At 43.7% G+C, this 26,996-nt stretch overlaps 2 protein-coding genes across 15 annotated transcripts in view; both read right to left on the minus strand.

Moving 5' to 3' along the window:
* Apbb2 (amyloid beta precursor protein binding family B member 2) overlaps nt 1-26,996 on the minus strand; it is a 333,919-nt gene that overhangs the window by 191,873 nt on the left and 115,050 nt on the right. For all 14 annotated transcript variants that reach the window (XM_028765368.1, XM_028765366.1, XM_028765361.1 and 11 more), the window contains one exon: nt 10,970-11,084. The gene's annotated coding sequence lies outside the window, so the exon portion shown is untranslated. The remainder of the gene's footprint in view (nt 1-10,969; nt 11,085-26,996) is intronic.
* Nucleotides 18,551-19,516, minus strand: LOC114619528 (heterogeneous nuclear ribonucleoprotein C-like). The gene is given in 2 exon segments (XM_028765371.1): nt 18,551-18,844; nt 18,846-19,516. Coding segments are annotated over 2 exon segments (903 nt in total). The 5' UTR covers nt 19,455-19,516.

A 26,996-nucleotide genomic window follows, 5' to 3' on the forward strand; every position in this document is an offset into this window, starting at 1 on the left:
CTCAGAATGTGCTCTTTACCCATGCTTCTGGTCTCTTGATAACATCCTTCGGTAATACCAACCATAGCCACCCAACATTATATGGCCCCTGTAACCGTCTATCTAGTTGTTCTATACTATTGACCATGATCCATAATGCTTTCGGCTGGGAGTCTGTTTAATGTCCATTCTCCACCACTTCAGGCCTTCTCTATCCTTCTCAATTCTCCAGCTCCAGAATCGAGCCCATACTCACCATCCAGGACTTGCTTGACAGGCTTCACCTCTAATTTCTCTGGTGACACAGTCCCCAGAAAACAGCCTGCTTTAGTTATTGTTCTTATGGCTTTAAACAAATATCTGACAAGTCACATAACGGAGAATGGGCTTATTTTGGGTCCTGGATTGAGGAGCACCGTCTACCGTGGCAGACAGCTCTGTGACAGTGGGAATTCCTCACCCCTTCACACATCTATGGACCAGGAAGCAGGGGTGGCACGCAGCACACACAGTGCCTGGCTTTTGTATAGCATCACCCACCAGATCCTGGCCTTGGAACGTTTGCCCTTCCAACGTCTCAGTCTTCTCCCATCTATAGGAAGCGGCTCACCGTGGTTCACAACAGAGACTGTAGAGCTACATTCAAATTTTATCTCTACCATTTTCTGTATATCTTAAACAACTTGTTTACTGTCTCTGTGCCTCAGTTTCTTTGTATATTGACGATATTGATTGATGTTGACGGACGACAGCAGTAACTATTTCACAAGATGAAAACAATATACATGAAGAATTATGAGCTGTTTCTATGTTTTACACATTAATGTTATTATAAACACACATGCTCTATAATCGGCTCAAAGTACCTCCTGCTGTTAACCAGTTCACCAGGCCCTGGCCAGGCAAACAGCTACTCAGCTGCGTAAGCTTGCCCACAAGTACAGGCCAGAGACAAAGCAAGAGAAGAAGCAAAGGCTACTGGCCTGTGCTGAGAAGAATGCTGCTGGCAAAGGGGACATCCCAACTAAGAGACCATCTGTCCCCAGAGCAGGAGTCAATACAGTCACCACCTTGGTGGAGAACAAGAAGGCTCAACAGGTAGTGATTGCCCAGGATGTAGACCCCATTGAGCTGGTGGTTTTCCTGCCTGCCCTGTGCAGAAAGATGGAGGTGCCCTACTGCATCATCAAGGGAAAGGCCAGGCTGAGGCACCTGGTCCACAGGAAGACATGCACCACTGTTGCCTTCACACAGGTTAACTTGGAAGACAAGGGTGCTCTGGCTAAGCTGGTGGAAGCTATTAGAACCAATTATAATGATATGACAAGATCCGCCATCACTGGGGAGGCAATGTCTTGGGTCCTAAGTCTGTGGCTCGCATTGCCAAGCTGGAAAGGGCAAAGGCTAAAGAACTAAACTGGGTTAAATGTACACTAAGTTTTCTGTACATAAATATTACAAAATTATCTCCCCCCCCCAAAAAAAGAAAAGAAACCAAACTACTATAAGGCACAGCCAATGCGCGTAACAAATTAACCTAGAAATAGTATATCAGTCTACAAAAAGTTAAAAATATAAAGAAGATAAATATGCATTCACTTAACTGAACAATTAAATGGCTCTCCAAGGCCAACATATAAAAAATCATTTCCAAATACTACAATAAATAATTTAAAATCCAGGGCTTGGGATGTAGCTCAGTCAGTAAAGTGTTTGCTGTACAAGCCCAAGGCCTGGAATTTGATCCCCAGCACCCATACAAAAGCCAGGCACTGTGTGTGCTGCGTGCCTATGATCCCAACGCTGAGGGGCGGGGAGAATCCCGAACCTCACTGGCCAGGAAGCCTAGCTGAATCAGCAAGCCCCTAGTTCCCGGAGAGTCTGTGTCAAGAAATGCAGATGGCTCCCAAGGAAACTAGGCCTGTGGATGGCCAACTGGCTCCATGTATTTACATACGTGGTGTACATACATGCATGCCATGTACAGTACAGACGGATACGCACACTCACACACAAATGCACATATACTGGCAGACACACACAAAAAAGTACATTAAACAGAGAGAGAGAGAGAAAAGTGTCCTATCATTTACAATGGCATCAAAAATATTTAGGAAGAAATCTTGTCGACAGGAGAGCAAGCTGTATACTGCAAACTACAAGATACCAGTGAGAGAAATTAAAGACAGCTGAAATAAATAGAAAATGAGTTTCTGTCTGGAAGAAAATTATGCTTTAAAAGGGTCCCAAATGACCTAGTGAGAAAGCACACTTCCTGTCAAAGTCCACCAGGGTTCTCTGTAGAGAGCCAAACTGGTCCTCAAGGAAGTCTGTTTCAACGAATACCAAACAGTAAACTCAGACAACAACACAGGCTTACGTCCAAACTTAACACTAATTAATGAAACTTAATTGCAAGAGCTAAAAATATAAAATTCTGAGGAAAAAAGAAGTCTGTGGGTCAATCTCCAATAGCTTGGTAATGATTTCTTAGTCATCTTATAAAAACAGAAACACAGCGGGGTTGGGGGGAGAGGTGGGGAGATGGCAAATAAATTGTGCACCACCAAAATTCCAAACTGCTGTACTTTACTCACAGGGGTGAAAAAACGTCTACAGGAAGACAGGGGACTGGGGAGAGTCTGCGAGCCAACAAACAGAATCCCTACAGTGTTAACAACAAATAGCCCAAGTTTGCAAAGAAATAGGGATTTGAGTATTTTCCAAAGTGAGCACCAAAAAAAAAACAGATAAAAAAAAAAGATAACAACCAACATTGTTATTAGAGAAATGCAAATGATTTCTACAGTAAGGCCTTGGTAGAATGGTTATAACTAACACACACACACAGAGTAACAGGGTGGAAAGAAAGTAAAGAAATAGGAGCCCATAGGCCACCATGATCACAAAATGGGCCAATTATTCTCGAAGACTCTTGAGCAGCTCCTCAGAACGCTAAGCAGAGCAAAGCAGCACTCACCATCTCAGATAAAGCCTGAGAGAAATGAACACATGTATTACATGAAAAACCATAGAGAAATGTCACAATTACGTTATTCATTGTGACAAAAAGTAGAAGTAACTCAAATGCCCGTGACCAATAAATGGGTAACAAATGCTTCATGTCTATTAACTGCTAATTGTTTGGCAATGTTAAAGAGTGGGATGCAACACGCTGAAAATACGACTCTATGTGACAACCATTTACAGACGTAATTCCATTTATATAACATGGTAAGCAAGGCAAATCCACTGGGATAAGACAGATGTGTGATTTTGTAGAAAGAAGAGGAGGAGTGTGAATGATACCCACTGCCAATTGTGGTGAGTTCATATCTTTTAGTGTAAAAAATATCCCAGAATTCCACAATGGTGCTGGCCACACAGTGTTGTAAACATATTAAATACCTATAAACTTTGTATTTTAAGAGGATAAACAATATGTGGACGAATTGTATCCTGTGAAAGGTGCAACTTCAATAATGCACTAGAAACAGTCAAAGAGAATTCATGACCTAGAAGACAATTGGTCAGTGGCTATAGCAGCTCAGCTAACACACAGAGTTTGCTCCAAAAGGACATGTGTCAACAAAACAATGTCTGGAGCCTCAGACTTGCTTTTACTGTACACTTGCCTGTTCACCTTATGAAGCAACAGAAAGTCTAACCCTTCTGGTTGGGTAACCATACCAATTCCAACAGGGTCATTTGTGAGCAGGGGTCTATAATTTTCCTAGGTATGTCTGTATACAAGCATTCATGTGGAAAATTACAAATATTTGATTTATATAATAAACTTATATAATTTGCTTCTAAGTAGTATAAGCAAAGGAAAGGATTGAGGCAAGGAAGAAAGATGGATGAATATTGCCTCTGTCTCTGGATGTCTACTTCCTCAAACACAGGATGTGAATGTTGCTTTGCATGGCCCCACAAACTCTTGTGTTTAAAGGCTTCAGAAGAGGAAGTACTCTGGATTATCTTAGACCCTAACTCACAGCCACAACTGTCTTTAAAAGACCAAGATCTGACTACCAAGGGAGAAAGGAATGTAAGCCAGGGTTGGCTTGATCCTCCTTGACGCTAAGGGAGGCAGTTCTATCAGGTTCAAAGAGCATGAGCGGCCATTATCAACAGGGAGTCAAGTCAAAGCTGTGCACTCTCTGGAGTTCCCACGAGGAGCCCACCCTACTCACACTATGGCCTGTGAACCCTGTGGCTCTTGTAAACTTCTAGTCTCCAAAATAGTAAGAGAATATGGCTTGTTGTTTTATGCCATTAAATGTGCAGCAATTTGGGAGAGCAGCAATAAGAAACACTAGAGCAGAAAGGGAGGCTTTTGTGATACATCCTTGAGAGCTATAAAGAAAACCCCAAATAAAACACAGCAGGACATGCAGATGACCTCCCGGTGTGCAGAGAAGGGCATCTGGGAAATAATCAGGAGAGAGATGAGGAATTCAGATAAAGGGCTGTCTCCTGAACACAAGCGAGGCTGTGGAACCAAAGGCCCTGAAAGATGTGGGGAAGGAGGGGCACACAGAACAAGCCCCCCTTCCTGTGGCTGTGCAAGTTCAGGTGCCCACTGGGTGGCCCAGCATTTCTCTAATGAGCTTGGATTATGGGTCAGGTCCTAGTCTCTGATCACATTCAGAATGGTTTCTCTGAATCTCTGCTATCAGAAGCATGTGTACAATTGCACCAGGAAATGGATGTAGATCCATGTGTTTAGCAAACAAAGGCACTACTGTGTAAGAGCATTTACTGTTTCTGTTAACTGCCATTGCCATTATATGTACTTGACTGTGATCTCTTTCCTTTAAATGGTCTTTGTCTTGGCCTATTTGCAGTTATTTTAAGCAGTTAAAATCCCCAGGTTAAATACTACTTACTAGCCTTGCTGGCTGGTTTTATGTCAACTTGACACAAGCTAGCTAGAGTCTTTGGAGAGGAGGCAGCCTCAGTTGTGAAAATGTCTCCAAAAGATTGAGCTATATATAGCCAAGCCTATAGGGCATTTTCATAATTAGTGATTCATGTTGGAGGGCCTAGTTAATTTGCTATCCCTGGCCTGTGATCCTGTGTTCTATAAGAAAGGCTGAGCAAGCCAGGGAAAGCAAGCCAGTATGCAGCATCTCCCCATGGCCTCTGCATCAGCTCCTGCCTCCAGGTTCCTGCCCTGTTTGAGTTTCTGCCCTGACTTTCTTCAATAAAGAACAGGAATATGGAAGTGTAAGCCAAATAAATTTCTTTCCTCCCTAACTTGCTTTTGGTCATTCATCATAGCAACAGTAACCCTGACTAAGACATTGGCTATTAATAGCCTCAGTTCTGTCTTGAGTAGATTTGCTAGCTCTGACTTGGTTTTCCCTAGAGCCAAATTTCATGTGCATGTTTCTTTGGAAAGCAAAAATGGTAGAATTTTGGAGCCAGTGCTTTCTTCCTGACAGCCAGTCCAGTTCCTCAGCTTACAAATGTCAAAAGTGATACTCAAGCTGGGTAACACAAATTGATCACCTCGCTGTAAGATAGAGAGATACAGTGTTGGGACTAAAGGCCACACCTCCCAGGGAGAACCTCTCCCACCTTGAAAAGATGCTGCCCTAGAACGTCAGCTCAAGGAATCTGTCCTATATTTTACTTCCCTAACCTGCTGAAACATAGACAGTCAGACCACTTGTCTCTTCAAAGATCGACTTGAACTGTCAAACTAAGATACACCAGAAATAATGAAAACCAGACACACTTTCAATACATATCCAAAAGTGACATTTTCTCATGTGGGACCACACACACCTAAAGGGACCAATTCTGGGCTGTTGGATGGGGGTGGAGGGGTAGGAGAGTGTGAAGCCTAGGTGTGGCAATTTGCATGAAAATGGGCCCCACCGGCTCATAGTGAATGGCATTATTTGAAAGAATTAGAACTGGGGAGTAGGTGTGGCCTTGTTGGAGGAAATGTGTCACTAGGAGCCAGCTTCCAGGATTCAGATGCTCAAGTCAGCCCCAGTGTCACTCTCTCTTCCTGCTGTCTGCAGATCCAGATGTAGAACTGAGATCTCAGCTGCCTGTCCAGCACTGTGTCTGCCTGCCCGCTGCTGCCATACTTCCCTTCATGATGATAATCAAGTAAACCTCTGAAACATAAGCCAGCCTTAATTAAATGCTTTCCTTTACGAGAATCACCATGGCTGTGTTATCTCTTCGTAGCAATAGGATGCTAACTAAAATACTCAGTTTTAGGAAAATAGGAGGAAATAAAGGTTATTCAAACAGTTAACAGGATCAGCTGGGGGATAGCCCTGTCTCTCTTTTCTACAGTGAGATGGACCCACAGGAAGATGCTGGAGCTGGGAGGGACACACACCACTAATAGCACCTGCACAGACCCAGTAAGTTCTTGGCATGTGTGCAAGTAAAGCTTTCAGCTGAACAATTTCACACTCAGATACTGATTTTTTTGTGTGTGTGTGGAAAATCTTTTACTTTACAACTTCTATTTCTTTTTAGAAAACAAACTGGCCCCAAAACACAGCGATAATAAATGTTGCTGTCATTTAAGTTTTGTTGTCTTTAACCTCTCCCAACTCACACACTCACTCATGCGTGGAATCTTAATACTAAAACCATGAGCTTCCCCAGGGATCCCAAGCCTTTCTGATCTTCACAATTCTCTGTAGCTGACTCATGCACAGGGCACACTGCCTTAGCAAGGTCCCCTGCTTGGGGACCATATCTTGTCTTGGCCTTTCAGTCATTAAGACCCACTTGGCTGCTGCTATCAACCTTGAACATGGTGCTAAGTTTTCTGGGTTTTGCCAAAATCCAAATGTTCCCTCAAAGCCAGGCTGAGCAGAGAACAGATTCCTTGCCTGAGAACCCCAGTTCTACACAAGCTTGCCCTTCAGTATTTTCAGGTATCTAGGTGATGCTTTTCAACTGGGAGCTGAGATCAAAGCATGGATGTAGAAATCAATTTAGAAGCCTGGCCTAATCCGGTGAAAGTTTCTCCCTCCACAGCAGGGAACTCAGCACTACCCATAATCACGATCTCTGACCCGGGAGGTTCTGGACCACTAGGAAAGTAAATGAACTGGTTAAAAGGAGACTTATAGGGTGAAGGATGAAGCTTAGAGATAAAATGTGTTCTCCGAGTAAAAAGCAAAAATGATACTTTGTTGCACAAGCATCACAAAATGATTCCACTGATGTCAGCAAAGACACAGCTAGTAAGGAAACATCTCTACATGCTCTACTCACTGGGCAAAGAATCCAACAAAGTGTTTAAAAGTTATCTTTTGGGTTGTAGCATTGTGAACTTCTTATTCTCTCTTTATGGTTTTCATTTTCTTTGTGGAACCCTTATTCAGGGCACGTGTTATGGTAAAACACTATCCTTGGTCTCAGAAGAGAGGAGGTAATGAGTATTTTGTGTCAAGGTCCAAAAAAAGTATACACATCCATCCCAAACAAGAAGAAATCAGGGCACCAGTTTCTAGAGGGATCAAGCCTCTTAAGTGGAACTATAGGAATCTGTACTTTCAGGGGAGAAACCATGAAGCTCCCAGAAAAAAGACACGGTCACTCTTCTGTATCCTAAAGAGAGCAGGGTGCTAGCAGGTTATGGAAATCAGATCGTCATTCCAGGGAGGGCACAGAATGAGTGCCAACACAATGACCAAAGGACAAAAAGTAGGTACATTACTACAAAGGGAAGTCCCAAGCCAGGTATAAGATTTTAGCTGTTAATTATGAGGAATGGGTATTAAAGATAAAGAGAGAAAGAAAATATAGCTGATACAAGTATAAAAGGGTGACTTTTGGACTGATGAGAAAGCCCGAAGCCTTTCAGCAGGGGTGTGGCCTGAGCAGAGACATTCCCCCAGAAGGATTAACTTGCCTTCTATGATCAATTTTGAAGGCAGAGGGATTTCAGGGCCTGCAGATGGGTAAGTATCCAAAAGTTCAGGGCCTGTGTCCAGCTACAGTGGTGGCTTCAGTCGTGCAATAGGAGAGACGTTTGGACATAAACAATAATAAACTATGATGCAAATACATTAGCAATTTCTGGAATATTTTCAAACTGTGGTCTTAAGAACAAGCACAAAGAACGGTTTTTTTAAAATAAGGAAAGGCCAGCTGTGCTGACTTCAGTTCTTATTCTGGAGCTCAGAGGATACCATTCCACATCCCATTACAGAGAAGCACCCTCCCGTGTAAAAAGATCCTGAGGAAAGGCAGATCCCCGAACAGAAAGGAAATAAAAACTCCAATTCAACACAAGAGCCTCAGAAAACAACCAAAAATATAGCAGTGTGTACTGCCAACCCTTGGCCGTTATTCTGATCACACTTGATGATAAAATTATAAACAGAAGAGATATTTTGGTTGTTTTCTGTGAAATACTATACAGGGAGCAGTATGACCCCTTCTGAGAAGACAGGCCTGGCACTGGGGGCTCGAGTTATCTTAGTTTCCTTGTCTTTTGTGAGACCAGAAAGAGCCTCTGAGTCTGAGGGCTCCTAGAAGCTAGGCGGCAGATCTCCACCAGCAAACCTCACGGAGTAATCTGGATAAGCAAGAAACAAAGGAGGGAGGGAGAGAATGGGAAAGAAACCACACAGGAGGCTACTGAGAGACAACACTAAGAACTGATGACAGAAAAAAAAAGAAGAAGAAGAAGACAGAGATAGAAACAAAGTGAGAGCCACTGACTAGAACTGCTCAAAGAAGGGCGGTTCCGGGTGACATACAACCCTGGAAAAGGGACCACTTACTCTCCTTCCATCACAAACAGATGCAAGTGACCATTTTAGCAGACTCCTTGGAGCAATTGGAAGCCAGCTCCACTCAGAGGCCAGCTAGACACTTGTGGCCCAGTAAAAAAAGAGGGAGGGGCAATGTTCTTCAGGAGAGCAATTGGTAAGAAACTTATCAGGAGAGAAAGAAGTGTTTCCTTAAAAGTCATGGGCAGCGCAGGCCTGTGGAACTCAGAGTCTATAGTACACTCTAGAAAGTCACATCCCTGGCAGGTAGTGTGTTTGGTCCCAGACGGTGGGAAAAAGAGCATGCCTTCAAACATGAGTCTCCCGTATGGATTTATTTCTTCTGCTTTCCCCAGAGCCCAAGCAACAGAAATGTAACCATTTTGGTGGTTACAGAAGAATCTCCCCTCACAACATTTTTGGGTGGACCATGTGAAAGTAACATTTTTCTGGGCCAAGATAAAAAAAAAATGTCAGATTCTACCAAGGCAAAAAGTAGATCAACTGTGGTACTTGCTTTTCAGCTTTCTCTTACAGAAGGGGCAGGGAATCCCTGTCTGCCAGCAAGATCACAGATTATTTAAGTTTTAAGGGCCAAGAGATAAAATAGAGATTACATAGATACTTACATAATCACTTAAAATGTTAAAGTTTAAAAATATAGAAATCCACCCTCGGCTCCCACAGGCATTGGCCACAGTGTGTCCGACTCCCTCTACAGCACCCAGGTACATGTTACCCTGGTGATGTTCTTTGTGAGAGTGGCTCATTTTACTTCTGGGTTTTAATTATGTTTTTAAAGATTTATTTATGTTTATTTCATGTCTACGGGTGCTTTGGCTGCGTGCATGTGCACCATAGGTGTGTCTGGTATCATCAGAGGCCAGAAGAGGACAAGGATCTCCTGGATGACAGTCACAGATGCTTGTGAGTCACCACCTGGGTGCTGCAGAGCAAACCCAGGTCCTGGAGAAGAACAGCTACTTGACCACTGAGCCGTCTCTCCAACAACACCGGAGTTCTTAGAGATACCCGATTGCCCCAGTGCTGCTAGCTCACTGCAAGTGGTTGGTGGGAACCTCAGCTACTCCATGGGCAGTTTCCATAGCTACTGAAACACCACCACTCTGATGCCCAGGTTTGCTACACAAGCACTCCTGAAGAGGTTTCTAACAACACCTGAGCTGTATGAAGAAATGGAGCTACACTGTGAAGATAAATAAATATCACTACAGGAGCAAAGCGGAGGAGAGACATCCCAATACATCCCTGACCTGAGGCCACAATTCTACAGAACCCATCGGGAAGTAATAAAAAAATAAATGAATTATCCACACAGCTGGAAGACCAAAGGAAGCAGAAAAGAAGATAATCAAGAGCTTCCACAATAGGAGAGGATCTAGATGAGAGGTGATACCTTCTCTTCCTTCAGTGTGGCATCAGTCAGGGGGTAGGGGCCATCAGAAGATCAGCCATGACACTTCCCAAAACCTGGTGCATGGACTCCAGTGTGAAAGACAGAGGAGCCATGTCCTGGGCGTGTCTGTCTTCAGAGAGTGAGGAGGAGTCGAGAACCAAGCAAGGATTGCCAGGCAGTGGTGGCACACGCCTTTAATCTCAGCACTTGGGAGGCAGAGGCAGGCGGATTTCTGAGTTCTAGGCCAGCCTGGTCTACAGAGTGAGTTCCAGGACAGCCAGAGGAGCTACACAGAGAAACCCTGTCTTGAAAAACCTAAAAAAAAAAAAAAAAAAAAAACCAAGCAAGGATACCCAAAGCTAATAAAACAAAGTGGGTCTTTTTTAACTAGAAGTGAAACAGTCACTAGGAAATGCTTTGAATTTGTGGCATTCCTATTGTTTTAAGTGTTTCAAATATTGTGACAAAAAGGGGAAATTATTTTAAAGCCAGTGTATGAATGACTACACTGAAACACAAAAGAGTCATCTGGTATTATAGGACTACTTGATTACAGGAATACTAATTTAGATAACATTTTTTTTTCACTATCTGATATGAAAAACAGCACGGAACAAAATATTCTCCTGTATTTCTACATACTCTCATTTATATCTTATAAGTAAGTATTTGGCAGGTTAGTGTCCTGGGATATTCTACAACAAGAGAAGAGAAAGGAAGAGAAGAGAGATGGGAAGGCGGAGGAAGAAAAGGTAGTGGGAGAGAGAAGAGGAGACGGAAAGGCATGCATGTGTGGCGACATACGTACATGAGCTGCCTGGACACCCGCGAGCCTCTGGGTACCTTCTGCCCATAGCGACAGTCAGCGTGTTAGCAGGGGACTCAGGAACTCCCAAGGACTCAGGAAACAGTGAGAAGGCTAGCTGTTGAGGGAGAGGACGAAAAAATAAAAAAAAAAAAATGAAAAGATGGAAATAAAACAGTCTTAGGATAATCATCACTTTTTTTTCATTAAAATGCTAATGATGACCACCACCTTTCAGATAACCGTGTTTATGAATTATTCATGGTCACATGCGGGAAGAAATCGATCTGTCCCTGCAGGCAGGCATGGAGCCTGCAGAGGGTCAGCATGTGGCCCCTGCAGTAAGTGTGACAAAAGGGTGTGTCCCCAAGAATTCCTGGACGGGGATGTAAAGTCCAGCCATTCCCACAACACTGGGCTCATCACTCTGCGTCTTCTTATTGAACAGCAAGAATGGTACCGGCTTGGCCCTTTGTTGTGGCTCCTGAAATAACATCCTACCAATCTAAAAACTCAAAAGAAAAAAAACAAAAATTTATTGAAGTGGCTATATGCCAAAATGATTAAAAAAGAAAAGCCCATCTGAACACATCAAGTCCACTCTGTACAGAAGGCCCTTCTGTGCTCCCTTCTAAGGGTAACACATATGCACTGGGCATTCTTACACGCTTTTGTGGACATTAAATTGATGTACTATCAAAAACACAGGCTGCATCCTTACTCGAAGTCAAGCTGTCAGCTATAAAATGAATAAAACAGTGTCTCCAATTCTAAGGACAGTGGTCAGTCCACTGGGCTGAGGGACTTGCACAGAATGGGCCCTGTAGGGCAGTGGGAGAGTGGAAATGATATGACTGCCATCCAGCAGGGACCTCCAGCCCAGACAAGAGGAGGTCAGGGAAGGCACCCAGGAACAAAGGGTGTCTGACACATCTAAGGCTGGGCTAGAGTTAGGTAAGCTTTGTGAGTGACAGACAACAGAAGAGGCAGCGGGGAGACACCAACGTGGCTTATTGTTCTTGATCCCACTCTAGAGTGGTCCTGTGTTATCAGGCCAGGAAGGAAAGAAGACTGGAGCCAATCGGCAACTCTGTGCCTCTCTCAGAGATCTCTGACTAGACCTGGTTGCATACAGATAAGCCTGCATCAGATGTGGGTTTTGGATGCATTACTCTCTCAGGATGGATCTAAGCAGTAAGAGAGGCTGGCCTGCTCGTTACATCATCCAGACACAGAGGCAGGGCAGAGATGAGACAGTACAGGTGAGCAGGGAAAGGGTGACACAAATTAGCATCTGGAAACTCCTGGATCAGTGGCTCTCAACCTTCTTAACCCCACCATCCTTTAATACAGTTCCTCATGTTGTAGTGACCCTCAACCATGAAATTATTGTCATTGCTACTTCATAACTGTAAATCTGCTGCTGCTGTGAACTGTAATATAAAAATTGGTATGCAATGCCTGTGAAAGGGTCATGTGACACCCCCCTCAAGGGGTCAGGACCCCCAGGTTGAGAACCACTGATCTAGAAGCTAAAGGGAGAACCATTGCACAACTACACAGACCAACAGTAGTAGATCTGAGACGTGGAATACCAGAGAAGGAAAAGTAGATCAAAAGGAGGACAGTCTACAGCATTAAAACCTGAGGTGTCAAAGACTCAAGGCCTGGGGAAGGAGACAGAACAAGATACAAACCTAGTTTAAAACACACACACACACACACACACACACACACACACATTCATAGAGAGGCAGAGACAATGTCAGAGAATCACTGAAGGGCTGTGGGCAGAGAGATTTCCTGGTTAGTGCCAAGAGACAGGCACTAGCAATGGCAGACCAGGAAGCTGAGCATGATCTTGTAGGAAACAAACAAGCAAACAAACAACAACCACCTTAATTTCAAAGGTGGAGAAGTACCAAGGGATACAAAAGAAAATGAAGATAAAGATGGAAAATACTCTTGGTGTTGACATTTGAAAAGTCACTGGGCCCCTAGACTGAGGAATGGGTTTGTGGCATGAAGAGACAGAGAACAGCATCAAAAGAATAAGGGAAGGGCGTGTAGGGGGACAGGCCACTTTGGAAGGTCTGAAGTGCTGGCAGATGGAATCTGCAGAGAGGAAGAATGCAGAGAACCAGAGAGAGAAAGAATGAACTAGATCTTCAGAAGCAAGAAAGTAGAGTCCAGATGAAATGACTAGCTTTGAAAACAACAATCCACACCCTCTGATACTGGAAGCAGCATAAAGGTAAATCTGGTCAGACTACATTCACATCGGTGCTGGAATATTAGAGAAAACAGCAAATGATATCACCATGCTTGAGAATACATGGCAGGCAATGGGCTGGGGAGATGGGTCATTGGTAAAAGCCCTTGGGATGAAAGCAAGAGGACCTGAGTTCAAATCCCCAGAGGCCACATAAAAGCTAGGTAAGGCCTCATGTACCTATAAACAGGGGGTTTTTTGAGGGGAAAGGGTGGAGCAGTCCCAGAGATGAGCAGATCCCAGTAGCTCACTGGTCCAAATAAGCTCACTGGTCCAACAGCATAGCTTAAAACAGTAAGCTTCAGGTTCAGCAAGAGGCCCTGTAGCAGAAAAAGACATAGAGACACAGACACAGAGGCTGACAGAGACAGAGAATAGAGAGGAAGACTTTCAGTGTCCTCCTCTGGCCCCTACATTTGTACACAGACACCTACCCATGTTCACACACACACACACACACACACACACACACACACACCATGCACAGGAGGCAAAAAGGAGAAAAGAGAGAAAGAGCTTGGGATAGTTCCTTGTCAAGAATGTGGCAACAAGTAAACACTTGAGGACACAGATCTTGTCATAGGTGTTCTCTGGTATGCGACCCCTGCTCCACCCCTAAAGGAAAACCATCAAACCCTGTTTAAAGGCAAACAAACGCGCATGCCTGTGCGTATCAAAGCAGGGAAGCACGTATACTGGCAGAACTAAGGCAGAGCATGGGCGAAGGATGTAGAAGAAAGCTCTTCCAAAGACAGCTTTAGGATTGGGGTGCCAATGTTTCTGTGTTTCCAGGGTTCGCTTATAGTTATAGCCTTGGCCATGTCTCACCGTCTGCCAGTCTTTGTGAGCCACCATAAAAGCATAACCAACCTAAGCAGCAGCAGGCTGACACTAGCAAATAAAAGCAGGAAGAATGGGGGGGCGGGGGGAGGAAAGGGGAGTGGAAGCAGGGGGTGACAGTGTCACCTGCTGGAGCCTCCGAAGCTCAGTGCCTCAAAACATACACGTTCCCACTTAAAGCTTTTCCCGGGAGGGTTAGGAATGGCACGGGGCAACACACAGGGAAACACCTTGAGGAGCAGATGTGTAGCCTCTATGATCTCAGAAGCCCTGGGGCTCTTTTAAAGGTTTGTCTATTCTATATATGAATGAGATCTAGGCCACCACTGGAGTGACAACCTCGTAGAACCATGTGTTTTCCACTGGCTTTGGTACCACCTCAGAGCTGGTATCAGAGCCAGCAGAAGTCACTAACTGGGCCATTCGTTTTTGTATCCCTGGAGCACGGAAGACAGTCAGCACGCAATAAATGTGGAATGGATCCATAAACCGGTATATGACTGAATAATTTTCCCAACTAAGAGGTAAGAAGGCCAATTAAAGGGTGAGAACAAAAACAGCCTGGCTGTCTTACCCCTCACTGACTCAGAGGAAAACTGTAAATCACATCCAACTACATTTATTTTACAAAACAACAAAAAAGAGTTTTTATTAATTCATAAATAAATAGCACAAGGCTGGTCTCAGAAATTATAAAAAGATGCTCTTTAAACAGGAAACAGGTAGGTACAAAGATTCTGAGCAAAAACAAAGGACCAGAACGTGGAGGCTACATCAGTCTTCCTGCTTTGCCATCCTTCTGAAGGACGGGATCATCACTCTAGCGGTCCAGTGCCTCTCCTCCCAGGGCTCATCCTCAGCAGCTTGCTTGGCTCTCACCCGTGAGGACCACAAGATATGAAGTGAGGAGAGCACCAAGCCTCACCACCTCGAAAATTCATCCCAGGGGCAGGCTGTGTTTCTGTCCTGATGTGTATGCAATTCTACTACAGTTTCCCTTATAATACATAAGGCCCACGGCACCAAGGGTCCAATGCAGCATACCTTACTTATAGACGGAACACTGTAGTATCTGTCTGGAAAGGACCTCAGTAACTGAGCTTACAAATGTGAGGGGTGGGTTACTAGCGTGCACTATGTGACAGCATTTTATTTTTTTGTGTTTGTGCTTTTGATGTTGTTTCCCTTGACTGTGAGAAAGTAGCTTGATCCTTCCAGTCTGATTCTGTCATGTTGGTTAATAACACACACACACACACACACACACACACACACACACTTTTCTCCAGTACTCAGGTGTAGAGCACCTTGTACACTACTCCTGGCTTGCCCTTGGCCATGGAGTGCACAGGCAGCACAGAAAAGGACCTCTGAACCAGTCGTTTCCCTTTCCACTCTCAAGAAGGAATGGAGGCAGAATAAACATACTACTCACTTGACTGCAAGCCAGGGGATGAAAGGAATCTATCGGCCAGTCCAAAGTGTTTAGTGTGCAGCTTTTTAATTACTGTATTTATGATGCTACCCATAACATATTCCCCACCACGAATGTTCCGGCAGGTCATTAATCCTTGACAAATACATTAATGTGCCTTCCCCCACCCCCACCCCATCCTCCTGCAAATTCTTGTTGTGCTGACGTGGGGCAAAAATGCTAAGAATTCTCTTCAAAGTAAATACTTTATGTCAACAGCCCTAGCTGCCACTGGTCCCTGGTTAACTATTTCCAGCTAGTATTCCAGTGTAAGTATTTGGTACTGCTGACCTTAAAGATGAATTTGCAAACAAAATTCGTAAAACTAGCTTTGCCTGATACTACATTTTTGTCAGAGGAACCTTGGTGTGAACTCCCAAGAAGGTGGCTTGTGCTCTTCAAAAATAACATGTTCTGTGACTCATTAATTCACAACACACCATTGCCTGTTACGACATGGTAAGACTTCTGCTTTTAAAACTCTCCAGAAGTAAGTGATTAAGAATGGTCAAGACTCTCAAAATAATTGAAGGATTACCTGTCTCAGCACTAAATGGGTTTAATTTCAACCACAGAGCATTAATGTTTCTTTCAGAGAATTCAAAGTATGATTAATCATTGTTTGGGAGCTCGTGATCGTCGGTGATGCCACTAATTATTGTGCTGGGTTGGAACACGAGCACAGGCGCTCCAAGGAAAAGGAACAAGTCTGCCGTGACCAGGCAGGAGTTGGTTTCTTCTGCCACGAGGCACACAGGACAAACTGAGTCAGAATAGCGGCTGAAGCTCCATGACCAGCTATAACTGTACTACACAGAACCAGAAGTGAACGCAAGTTACTGACCCAGGCCTGGAGGCAAGATCACAGAGACAGACTGATGTCACCTGTGCACTGCTGGGGTCTGGTCTAGGTGACCTGGCAAGGTTCTCAGAACCTAGGGGTGCACAGGGCTTTTGTCCTCTGGCTCAAGGTCTGTCTGCCTGCCTGCCTGCCTGCCTGTCGTCTGTCTGTCTGTCTGTCTGTGTTGTGTTGCCTTATTAGTCAGGTGCCTCCGCACTCACCCCAAGGAGCTACACAGCAGCTAGGGTACCAACCTCACCTTTTCTTCAACTCAGCAATGATTTTAAAAATCAAAACATAAGAAAACGAAGTATAAGAAAATGAAGCTCAACATTACCAGGCTACACGCAAGGTCTGAAGTGTGCTAGACTGACTGAGCACACAGCTTGTTGAGATGCCTTCTTTATTTATTAGTTCTTAAAAAATTCCAGTATTAGTCTTTAAGCGTTTGAAGTCACATAGTACAAATAAAGGCAAACCTAACACAGACCCTTTGATGTTGCTTGTTGAGTGACCTCTGTTCTTCCACAAGACTTCTTGAGAAATTTAGCAAGCGAAAATCTCCAAAAACGATAGAAACAGTGGTTCTCCTGGGAGCTGTCTCTGGATATGCAGGAACATTCTAGAAACCTGGAGAAGGGAAGGCTTTGTCTCTGTTTCAGTAAGAGGCAGGGGGGGGGGGGCAGGAAGCGTCAAATAGACTTTGAAACTATTTCTGAAAAATGGGCTCAAGATGCCTTCTCTACAAAGTTCAGTGAGAACAAGACAAAAGGCTCTAGAGAGAGAAAACCACGAGCAAAACTTTTAAATAGAAACAGAGTACATAAGTCTGTACACCATGATACAGGCCTGGGTGATTTCCACTTCCTAACAAGGTTCTTTCTCAAAACATCAACAATAATGACTATAATACTAGTATTGAGACAAGGTCTCATGTAGTCTAGGCTGGCCTGAGTCAAATATTTTTTCTTTGATAAACACTGCTTCTTGGCTAATAAATAATAAAATGTTCTTAACTACTCAAATAGAAATTCAAGTACTATATTACTTCCAGATTTTTTTATTCTCTATTTTGTTTTCCTGGTTGTGTTTCTTCTTTAGCATCGAGCTGAACTTCTTTCTTTATAGAATCTTCATGGGCTTTTCCTCTTTGTAAGTATACACCTTGCAGTAACTATTACAGAACATGTCTGCTACCTAGGAGTGTGTGAAACCTTGTCATATACCTTATGCAGAGGGCACAGGGTTCTTACATATAAATGTCAAAAGTAAACTGCTTAGATCAGACTCTAAAACTGTGACCAGCACTGGCTAACTAAGTCATGTTGAACCTGACTTCCTTCTTGACTCTGGATTGCAGAGCCCTAGCAGGTTTTATTGTTTTGTGTTGTACTGCTTTGTTTTGTTGGGGGAGTCATGTCTTAGTTAGGGTCTCACTGCTGTGAAGAGACACCATGACCATAGCAACTCTTATAAAGGAAACTATTTCACTGGGGCTGGTCTACAGTTTTAGAGGTTTAGCTCATTGTCATCATGGCAGAAAACATGGCAGCGTGCAAGCAGACACGGTGCTGGAGAAGGAGCTAAGAGTTATACATCTTGATCCAAAGGCCAAAGAAAGAGACTATGTGTCATACTGAGCATATTTTGAGCATGGAGGACCTCAAAGTTCAACTCCACAGTGACAGTCTTCCTCCAACAAGGCCACACCTACTCTAATAAGGCTATATCTCCTAATAGTACATTCAAACACATGACTCTGTGGAGGCCATTCCTATTCAAACCACCATAGAGGCACATCTTATTTTTCTTAAATAACTTGTTTTTCTCTTTATATGCTTTTACTTCTGTTGGTTTTTCTGTTTTGTTTTTTTTAAAAAAAAACATACAACTTTTTATTGTTAAGTCAAAGAGATATCAAAATTAAAGCAAAACTTTCAGGGTAAGACTTAACGAAACTACTACAGAGCATCAAAGGAAGTGAAATGGAACTAGGCGCAGGGAAATTATGAATTAATGAACACAGGAAGGGTAAGGAGGGAGAGCAGTGAGAACGTGCAGAAGATTCTAGGGGAGAGGATCTGGCGTTACTTTGCTCTCTCACAAGCGCCTAGGGAAATGAATAACGGGAGAAGATGTCTAAGGTCCACTATGTACTTAAGAGTCATCTTCCCCATTGGCACTGTCTCTGTCATCTTCTCCCTCCTCAGGCTCTTTTTCATCATCCTTCAACTCCAGCTGGTCATCCCCCCGATCTTCATTATCATCATCGTCCAGCAGGTCACCCTCCTCAGCAGAGTCATCTGCACCTGCCTCAGACTCCAGCTTCACATCAGTCCCCTCTCTCTTCACAGAGGCACTGCTCTGCTCTTCTTCAGACTTTTCATTCTTCATCTCTACTGGGGATGAGAAGGACAAGTCTGCTTGTTTGCTTCGTTCTTTTTCAATTTTCTTCCAGGCTTTCCAGCAGAGAATCCACTTTTTGTTTTATCTGAGTCAGCTCCTTTCTAATGGCCTGAAGGTCATCACCTTTCAACTTTCCAGACTTGGAAGAAGATCCCCGTTGTCCACTCTTCGAATTGAATCCACTTTTGCCCCTTCGTGAGGTGTTCCCTGACACACGCTGGCGTTTGGAAGGCACCACAGCTCGAGCAATAGGAGGAGGAGGAGGAACACGTGCTGGGTAACTGTACATCCTGTCATAATAATCCCGCTGAAAGTCATAGTCCAAGTCAAATGAGGAACCGTACATCTCCGCTGCAGATCGTTTCACACCTGCTTTTCCTCGGTTCACTTTTGGCTCTGCAACCAGGTTAATATCTAAAACCTGGCCGGCGATCATTCTGCCATCCTCTCCAGCTACAGCAGCTCGCGCATTTCTTTCATTAACATACTGGACAAAGACAAAGCCCTTACGCACAGAGCAACCCACAGTTTTGCCATACTTTGAAAATATGGCCTCCACATCAGACTTCTTGACCACCAGAGTATTGAGATTCCCAATGAAAACACGGGAATTCATGGACCGTGGATCTGTCTTGTTGGTAACATTGCTAGCCATCTCCTTTGATGATGGGGTTCCTCACAAAGCTGAAAATGTAGCTGAAGATCAAAGAAATCTCACAAGACTTAGGAGAGAAGAGACTGCCTCTCCTACTGCAGGTCTACGCCGAGACACCGGAGCTACAACAGCAAGGAGCCACACGACCGTTCGCTCTCCGTCTCCTCACAGAATGGCCTGTTTTTTTTTTTGTTTTTTGTTTTTGTTTTTTTAAAGAAAAAACCAAAATCCCAAACGTTTGCTAATGAAGACTTGGGAGCCAGGTGCTGGGGTGAAAGAAAGCATGTTAGTTCACAGAGACAGAGAAAACACTCAGCTGACAGTACTATTCCACTGATGTCCCAGAGGGGGAAAAAGCCCCTTCTCCTTTTCCTTACTGTCTTAAAATTTCTTCATCTCAAAAACCCTCCTTTCTGTTAACTTATGTTCACTCCCAGTCAACTGGTTGCTTGCTCCCCCTCTTGACCTATGGTTGAGTTTATTTAATCCTGTTTACATAAAGCTCCTGGATTGAAGGAGTATGCAGGGCTGAGCCACACCACAACAAGAAACAGGCTTTTATAGTTCACCATCTTGGGGTTCACAATGTGATCAAATAACCTGCAACATACTTCACTTTCAGTGAACAGTGAACAGTGGCAGGACATTCTAGAACCAACAAAGCCACATGAAGCATGCTATCTGATACTCCACAGACCTTTCTGACACAAATTAGCCTGCTTTCCACATATTTAAAACCTAGCACACCCAACTGTTCTTGCAAATCTTTACTTTTCCCCCAAGGCAACAGTCTTTTGATGTTAAAACAGTGAGACAAGTATAAGTCTACCAAAACATATTAAAGTAACACAAGCAAGTCTCTTTAAGAATTCTCAAAAATAATAGATTAAAAAACACATTGAAGGAAAAACAAAAGGAAGGAGAATAAAGTTGTTATCCTAATTCCAGCAACATCTCCATCATCTGTTTCATCAAGGCCACTTCCCCCAGGCTCTGCATTAAACAATCTGATCATTAAATCTGCAAAAAACACAAGGGATGTGCCCGTCTCATTAAAAACTGCACGCACGTGAACTGTGATAATGAGGAAGAGCATCTATTTTGGTTTTAAGGACAGAAGTGCTTCCTGCCCGTTGCTTAGTGCAGAGACACTTGCAGTAAGTAAGCTGTAGCACAAGACAGACGCCCCGGGAGTCTGTCTCCACAGACTCTCAAACTCGATTTACCAACAAGAATCACAAGGTGTTCAAAGCAGAAACCACTAACTCCACAATAGGGAGCTGAATATTTCTTTGAGGAAGTATCAGCTCTCTGTGAAAGGCGAGATCACGCCGCTTTATAGACACTCAAACTCTACAGGACTCAAAACAACTGCCCTTTTGTTTTACAACAGACGAATAAGGCCAAATGATACTTCATACACCTCGTAATGTTAATTACATTCAACACTGCAAGAAATCTGTTATTATATTTCTATATCTTAGAAAAGTATATTGATAACTGGCCTAGAATTTGTTAGGGCCATATTCTATAATGTTGGAAAATTACATTTACGGTATTATTCTTACAGCTGGGTTTCAGGCTAGACTTGAATTTGTAGCATTAGTCCACTTCCCCCCATTATACATGCCAACGTAGTTAGGACACCACCACTCAGTTCATTTTGAAAGTAAAAGTAACAATCTCTGAATAAACTTGAAAAGAAGAGAGAGGGCTGGTGAGATGGCTCAGCGGTTAAGAGCACTGACTGACTGCTCTTCCAGAGGTCCTGAGTTCAATTCCCAGCAACCACATGGTGGCTCACAACCATCTGTAATGGGATCCGATGCCCTCTTCTGGTGTGTCTGAAGACAGCGACAGTGTAGACACATAAAATAAATAAATAAATCTTTAAAAGGAAAAGAAAAAAAAAGAAGAGAGAAAGCAGAAGGATCCTTCTGCAATGGACCAGACAGCCACGTATCCAGGTAATCAAACCTCGAAAGCTGATTAATTGGTGACTTCAGCTGCATGTGGCAGATTATAATCATGTGTGCATCTCCATTCCCTCAAAAAAAGTGAGAGCCAGAAATAAAGTCAGAAGATAAAAGTACTTGAAGACCCAGAAAACAAATAGGCCTCCCATGAGTGAGCCAGGGTGGGGAAAACTCAAATGTCTACCATCACAGCCATCAAGAAGTTGGGGAACAGAACCTTACAACTCTTAAGGTGCAAGTACACCAGAAATAAGAACTGTAAGAAATGGACAGGAGGGGATGGCTTTGAAAACTGGAGAGTCACCTGCAAATCATCTTAAGGATAACTTTCAACATCCTTCCTGCCGTATGGTTTAAATGAAAATGGCCCCCATAGGATCATAGGGAGTGGCATTATTAGGAGGTGTGGACCTGTTGAAGGAAGTGTGTCACTGGGGATAGGCTTTGAGATTTCAGAAGCTCAAGCCAGGCCCAGCGTCTCACTCTCAGCCTGCTGCCTGCTGATCCAGATGTAGAACCCTTGGTTCCTTCTCCAGCACCATGTCTGCTTGCAAGCCACCATGCTTCCCACCATAATGAGAGTGGACTAGACCTCTGAACTATAACCCAGGCCCAGTTCAATGTTTTCCTTTATGAGAGTTGTCATGGTCATGGTGTCTCTTCACGGCATTAGAAGAACTGAGATACTTCCATATCCATGGAGCTGTCTACTTCCCTTCTCTACCCTCAGTAGAAAGACACAGACTGACAAAGGACCCTGACAGCATCCAGATTCAAGGACCAGGAACAGTGGAGGGTCATGGTGCCAGAAAGAGAGAGAAAGGGAGAGAGAGAGAGACAGAGACAGAGACAGAGACAACAGATGTAAAATTTGCATGGGGGCAAGAGACCCCTATATCCCTTCCTCTTAGGCTCCCAGAGCACTTGCAGGTTAGGAGATGTGAGGACTTTTCTAGAAGAAACTACCAAGGTCATGACAAAGACCCACAGTTAGCACAACTAGGGGCACACGGGGTTCCAAAAGTCATTCTAGGCCAATGCCACTCGTTACCAAGCCTTGACCTTCACACAGGGGAAAAAGGATGGAGTGGGAGCAGCAGGCATGTGGCAGAGGGGCTGAAGTGACAGTTGGGAACATACGAAGGAAATGCAGTCCACCCTGAAGGCAAAGCTCAGATATACACAATCAGTGGCAATCTACAAACAACAAAAACAGTAACCCAAGTGGCCAAAGAGATGTTTTGGCTATCTAATGTCCCCTCTGGCCTCCATGGGCACACATGGCATAGACACATACATAAAAATGAAAACAAGCTCAAAGATGCTTTAAAGTCACACACAAGGAAAAGGTAATGAACAGCACCTCACAATACTTTATATAGATATGTCAATATCTATATATAGTGTATAGATAGATAGATAAATATAATATATAACATATAACATATAATATATAATATAAATAAATTGGAACAGAAGATGGCAGAAGCCCTCCAAATTTATCAGAAAAAATTGATCCCTACTTTAAATCCAACAACACATGAAAAGGGGGAACAAATGATATTGTTACATATGCCAGATTGTAGAAAATTATACCACTCACACCTAAAGAAGCGGCTGGGCAATGTGCCTCCCCAGAGGGTCAAAGTCAAGAGATGGCATCTAATGAGCAGGTCAATCAAGAATTCCCACGTAGGGGTTAAGGGAAATTGCAGGCCACCTGAGCAAACAGCCTCAAGGGTAGAGTCTAGAGGAGCAAGAGAGCAGAGGACACCAGGAAAATGTTACATGAAATGACTCACAGAAAGCCTGGAGGACAGGCCACTGTTTGACCTAATCTCAGAATATGAGGATAAATAAACTGGGTAGAAAAAAAATCACAAAGCAAACGCAGAAATTAGTATGATACATAAGAAAAAAAGATAAAGCCATAAAACAGTGCAGAGTCGACCTGTGAAAACACATTACCATGAAGAATAAAGGTCAGGCCTTACAGGGAGGGAGGATAACGGATCTAAACATTTAACACCAAACCTGGCTTGAGAAAAGTCAGTGTTTACTGTGTAAAACGGTGTCCCAGCTTCTCTTCCTGCTGCTGTGATAAAATATCCCCATCAAGGCTGTATTTCAGTTCCTAGTTCACGAGTCATGGCAGGGAGGTCAAGGTGGCAAGCGAGGGCTTGCAGAGGCTGATCACAGTTCATCTGTGATCAGGAAACAGAGATCTGTGATCAGCGTATACTGCTGCACAGTTCCACCTCACTTAGCATCGTCAGCAAGCTACCCTCTGTAAGCATGCTAGAGGACCACCTCGCGGGTGACCCTCCATCTGTGAAGATGCCAATTAACACTGACCAACACAACTCACAAGCAAACAAAAACTTCAATATAAACCTATCAATTTATTAACTAGAAGTTAACAACCAAAGAAGAGCTAAATGAGGTAAAGTAGTTGCTTATGACAAGCAACTACCCATGTGATAATGAAAATGAATAAAGCAGGAATTTCTAAGCTATCTATCTGTACTCCTGCAATTTAAAAATGAAATTTTAGGGGTAGGAGATGAATCAGTGGGTCAAAGGCTTTGTTGTATAAACCTGAGGACCTGAGTTCAGCTCTGCAGCCAGGCACAGCAAGGGTCTATAATCCCCCCGGTGTTGGGGAGTATGGGTTGGACAGGGGACAGGAAGATAGCTTGGAAGCCTCTGGCTTAGTTGGTAAATTTCAGCTCCAGGTTGAACAAGACAATTTCAAGAGAAATAAAGCAGAGAGAAAAAGTGGGCACCTGATGTTCTCGGCTGGCCTCTGAGCATTTAGTGGCATGCACACATTCATACACGCATGTAACACGTGCACGCATGTGGACACACACACACACAGGCCAATTTTTAAAGGACTAGAAATAAATCAATGAAACGAATAAAACCACCCAAGTACAAAAGATAAACTGATGGGAAGTATCATTTCTGGCTTATAAAAAAAGAAAACAAATAAATCTTAATTAGCTTCTTCTGGCCAGTCAAGCTGCTCAATCAATTTATTTCATTTTATCACTCTGAGGAATACAGTGAGAAGTCAAATATAACCAGTCTTCACAGTAGTTACCAGTTAGTGCAGGGCAAAAGCAAAGGGTCCCTTGGACACTAGTGCACCCAGGAAAACTGAATTGCCTGGCAAGATAGTTCACCGTGGGGAAAGCCACTTGCCACCAAGTCTGGCAGCCTCAGTTCAAGCTCAAAGACCCCTTTACTATGGAGAGAACAAGTTGCCCTCTGACCTCCATACATGCACCATTGTCTGTGTGATATACCTATCAACAAAAAACAGCCAATGTACTTTTTAAACAGTCAGCCATCTTTGTTTTAGACGTATAAATATCCCAGCTGCAACCTATCTCCTCTTCTGCAAAACGCCAGTGTAGCTTCTTTCAGGGGCTCTCATCTGATGTGCAAAGGAGAGAGAGAATGTTTAGCATTTGAACCCCATTTCTAGATATACAGAATCCCTCATTACGAGAGTTCTGCTAAGAGACGTATTTATCAACAAAAATTTATCAAGCAGAAATGGCCAGATACTCCTCTTCCCAGAGTCCTTTGCAACCAAGACATGAGTACATGACTCAGCATTACACCAACCAGGAACTGAGAGTCACAGGTGTGAAGAGGCCATCTGAAGCAGCAGGCATGCATCATGACAGGAGCGCCAGCAACATTCAGTGCCCGGAGGCATCAAGCGCTGAAGAGACAGGGCTGGCCCTGGGTGTCTGGTCCACATAGGGTAGGGTTGGCACTATAAACATCTAGCATTTAGTAGTGTCAACCCTACAAAGAACTAACCCTAATGGATGGGTTTGGCTATAAGCGGGTGGTACAGTCTCCTAATTCAGAGCCTACCTGGGGATGGTCAATAAATTTCCTCTCTTCTTCAAGCCCTCAGGCAGTCTCCATCGCTTCTATGTGTGAAGCCTGGTTCCTGTACTGCCTAGAAGGCACAGGTACAGAGTGGCAACTACAGGAAGGAAATGTTTGTGGTGCTTGAAATTCCAGAGCAGAACAGAGGACTGAGGGGGAAGGTCATATTTAATATACAAATAAGGCTGTTTCGGCCCGCTGTAAGTTAAGGACGTTTTTTTCATTAGCTCTCTATTCTTTGCCTCCTATGGTTTCAGATGGGTAAATATTCCATCAGTCATCACACTCCGAGGTCTAACTCTGATGGACTGCACACGAAGCATTCCGAATGGCATCCAATGGGAGTAGCCGTTGTTCCCTGCTCGCCCAGGATACTCATGAATTCTATTTTGAGGATAGAGGAGCAATGGGTGAGAAAGCACATTTTTCTTTGCTTTTCTGCTTAGGCTCAGTTTTCTTTGAAGTGAGGCACTTTGGAACCAGTGGTCAAGAACTACACGTGACAATGAAAATGCAAACCAAGACATCCAGAGATTTATGCTCGGCTCTGAGCCACCAACGCTGCTGAAAAGCTGCCTCTCTCAGCGCAGGGCATTGAGGCATCTTAACTTCCAAGGGTGAGAACGCTGAACCCAGACAATTTATCTGCACATGTCTTGGGCTAACTGCATGCATTTTGCAGATCAAGCTAGAAGTGCAGACAGATATCTCTGAATAAACTGTGGATGTGACCAAAAGGGCTTCATAAAAGAGTCAAATGCCGTAATAACATTAATAGAAATGAGGTCACAGAGAAAGACTGTGGTAACCATTTGTCTCTGGAAAATGACTTTGTGACAAAGAACAGCTAAATTTTTTTGTTGGCTGCACAAGACAATACACACTCTATAAAGACAGTTTACAGAACAAACAAATTTAAATAAATAAATAAACTCAGTGAATATATCCAAGTTTCTTTACTGTGGTATTTCCCTGAAAGACTTGCCAAGAGATCAGATTAGTCCCTCAGTCAGAGCAGTCAGGCTAAAAATCATTCTCAGGGATGGAGGACAATTTTATTTTGGATGGTGATGGAACCACCATCCCGAGTAAATGGCATTTAAATGAATGGCACCCAAATATGATGGCATTTAAATCCTACTTTAAATGCCATCAACTGCCAGGCCATCTTCTCTATAAACTCCCTGTGCTGTGAGTCCTCTTGAAATATCTAATGGCCGCTGGACAGTTTCACTCCACAGTTGTCCAGATAAGTTAGTGTCATATTCCCATGGTGTGTGTGTGTGTGTGTGTGCGCGCGCGTGCATTCAGAGACTAGAAAGACGATGCTGGGTGTCTCCTAGATCACTAATCTGTTGAGACAAAGCCTCTCACTCCAGTTGGAGTACACTGGTTGGCTCCAGTGGCTGGCCAGCTTCAGGAGTGGTCCTGTCTCTTCCTTACTTACACTGGCTGCTCCAGGTGACTCTGGTTGGTATCAGGGCATCCAAACGTCGGCCATCACACTGGCACAGCAGTTACTTTACCACCTGAGCTATCTCTTCAGTCTGCCTGCGTGTTTTACAATTTTTATTCTTTAAGTGAGTCTGTAAAGTGAAGCTTTCGCCATGGCATTTTCATATGTATCTTTGGTTTATCGTGTCTTCTATTCCCC

The sequence above is a fragment of the Grammomys surdaster genome, unplaced genomic scaffold, assembly GCF_004785775.1.
Source record: "Grammomys surdaster isolate TR1022 unplaced genomic scaffold, NIH_TR_1.0 150, whole genome shotgun sequence".
Classification (NCBI taxonomy): Eukaryota; Metazoa; Chordata; class Mammalia; order Rodentia; family Muridae; genus Grammomys; species Grammomys surdaster.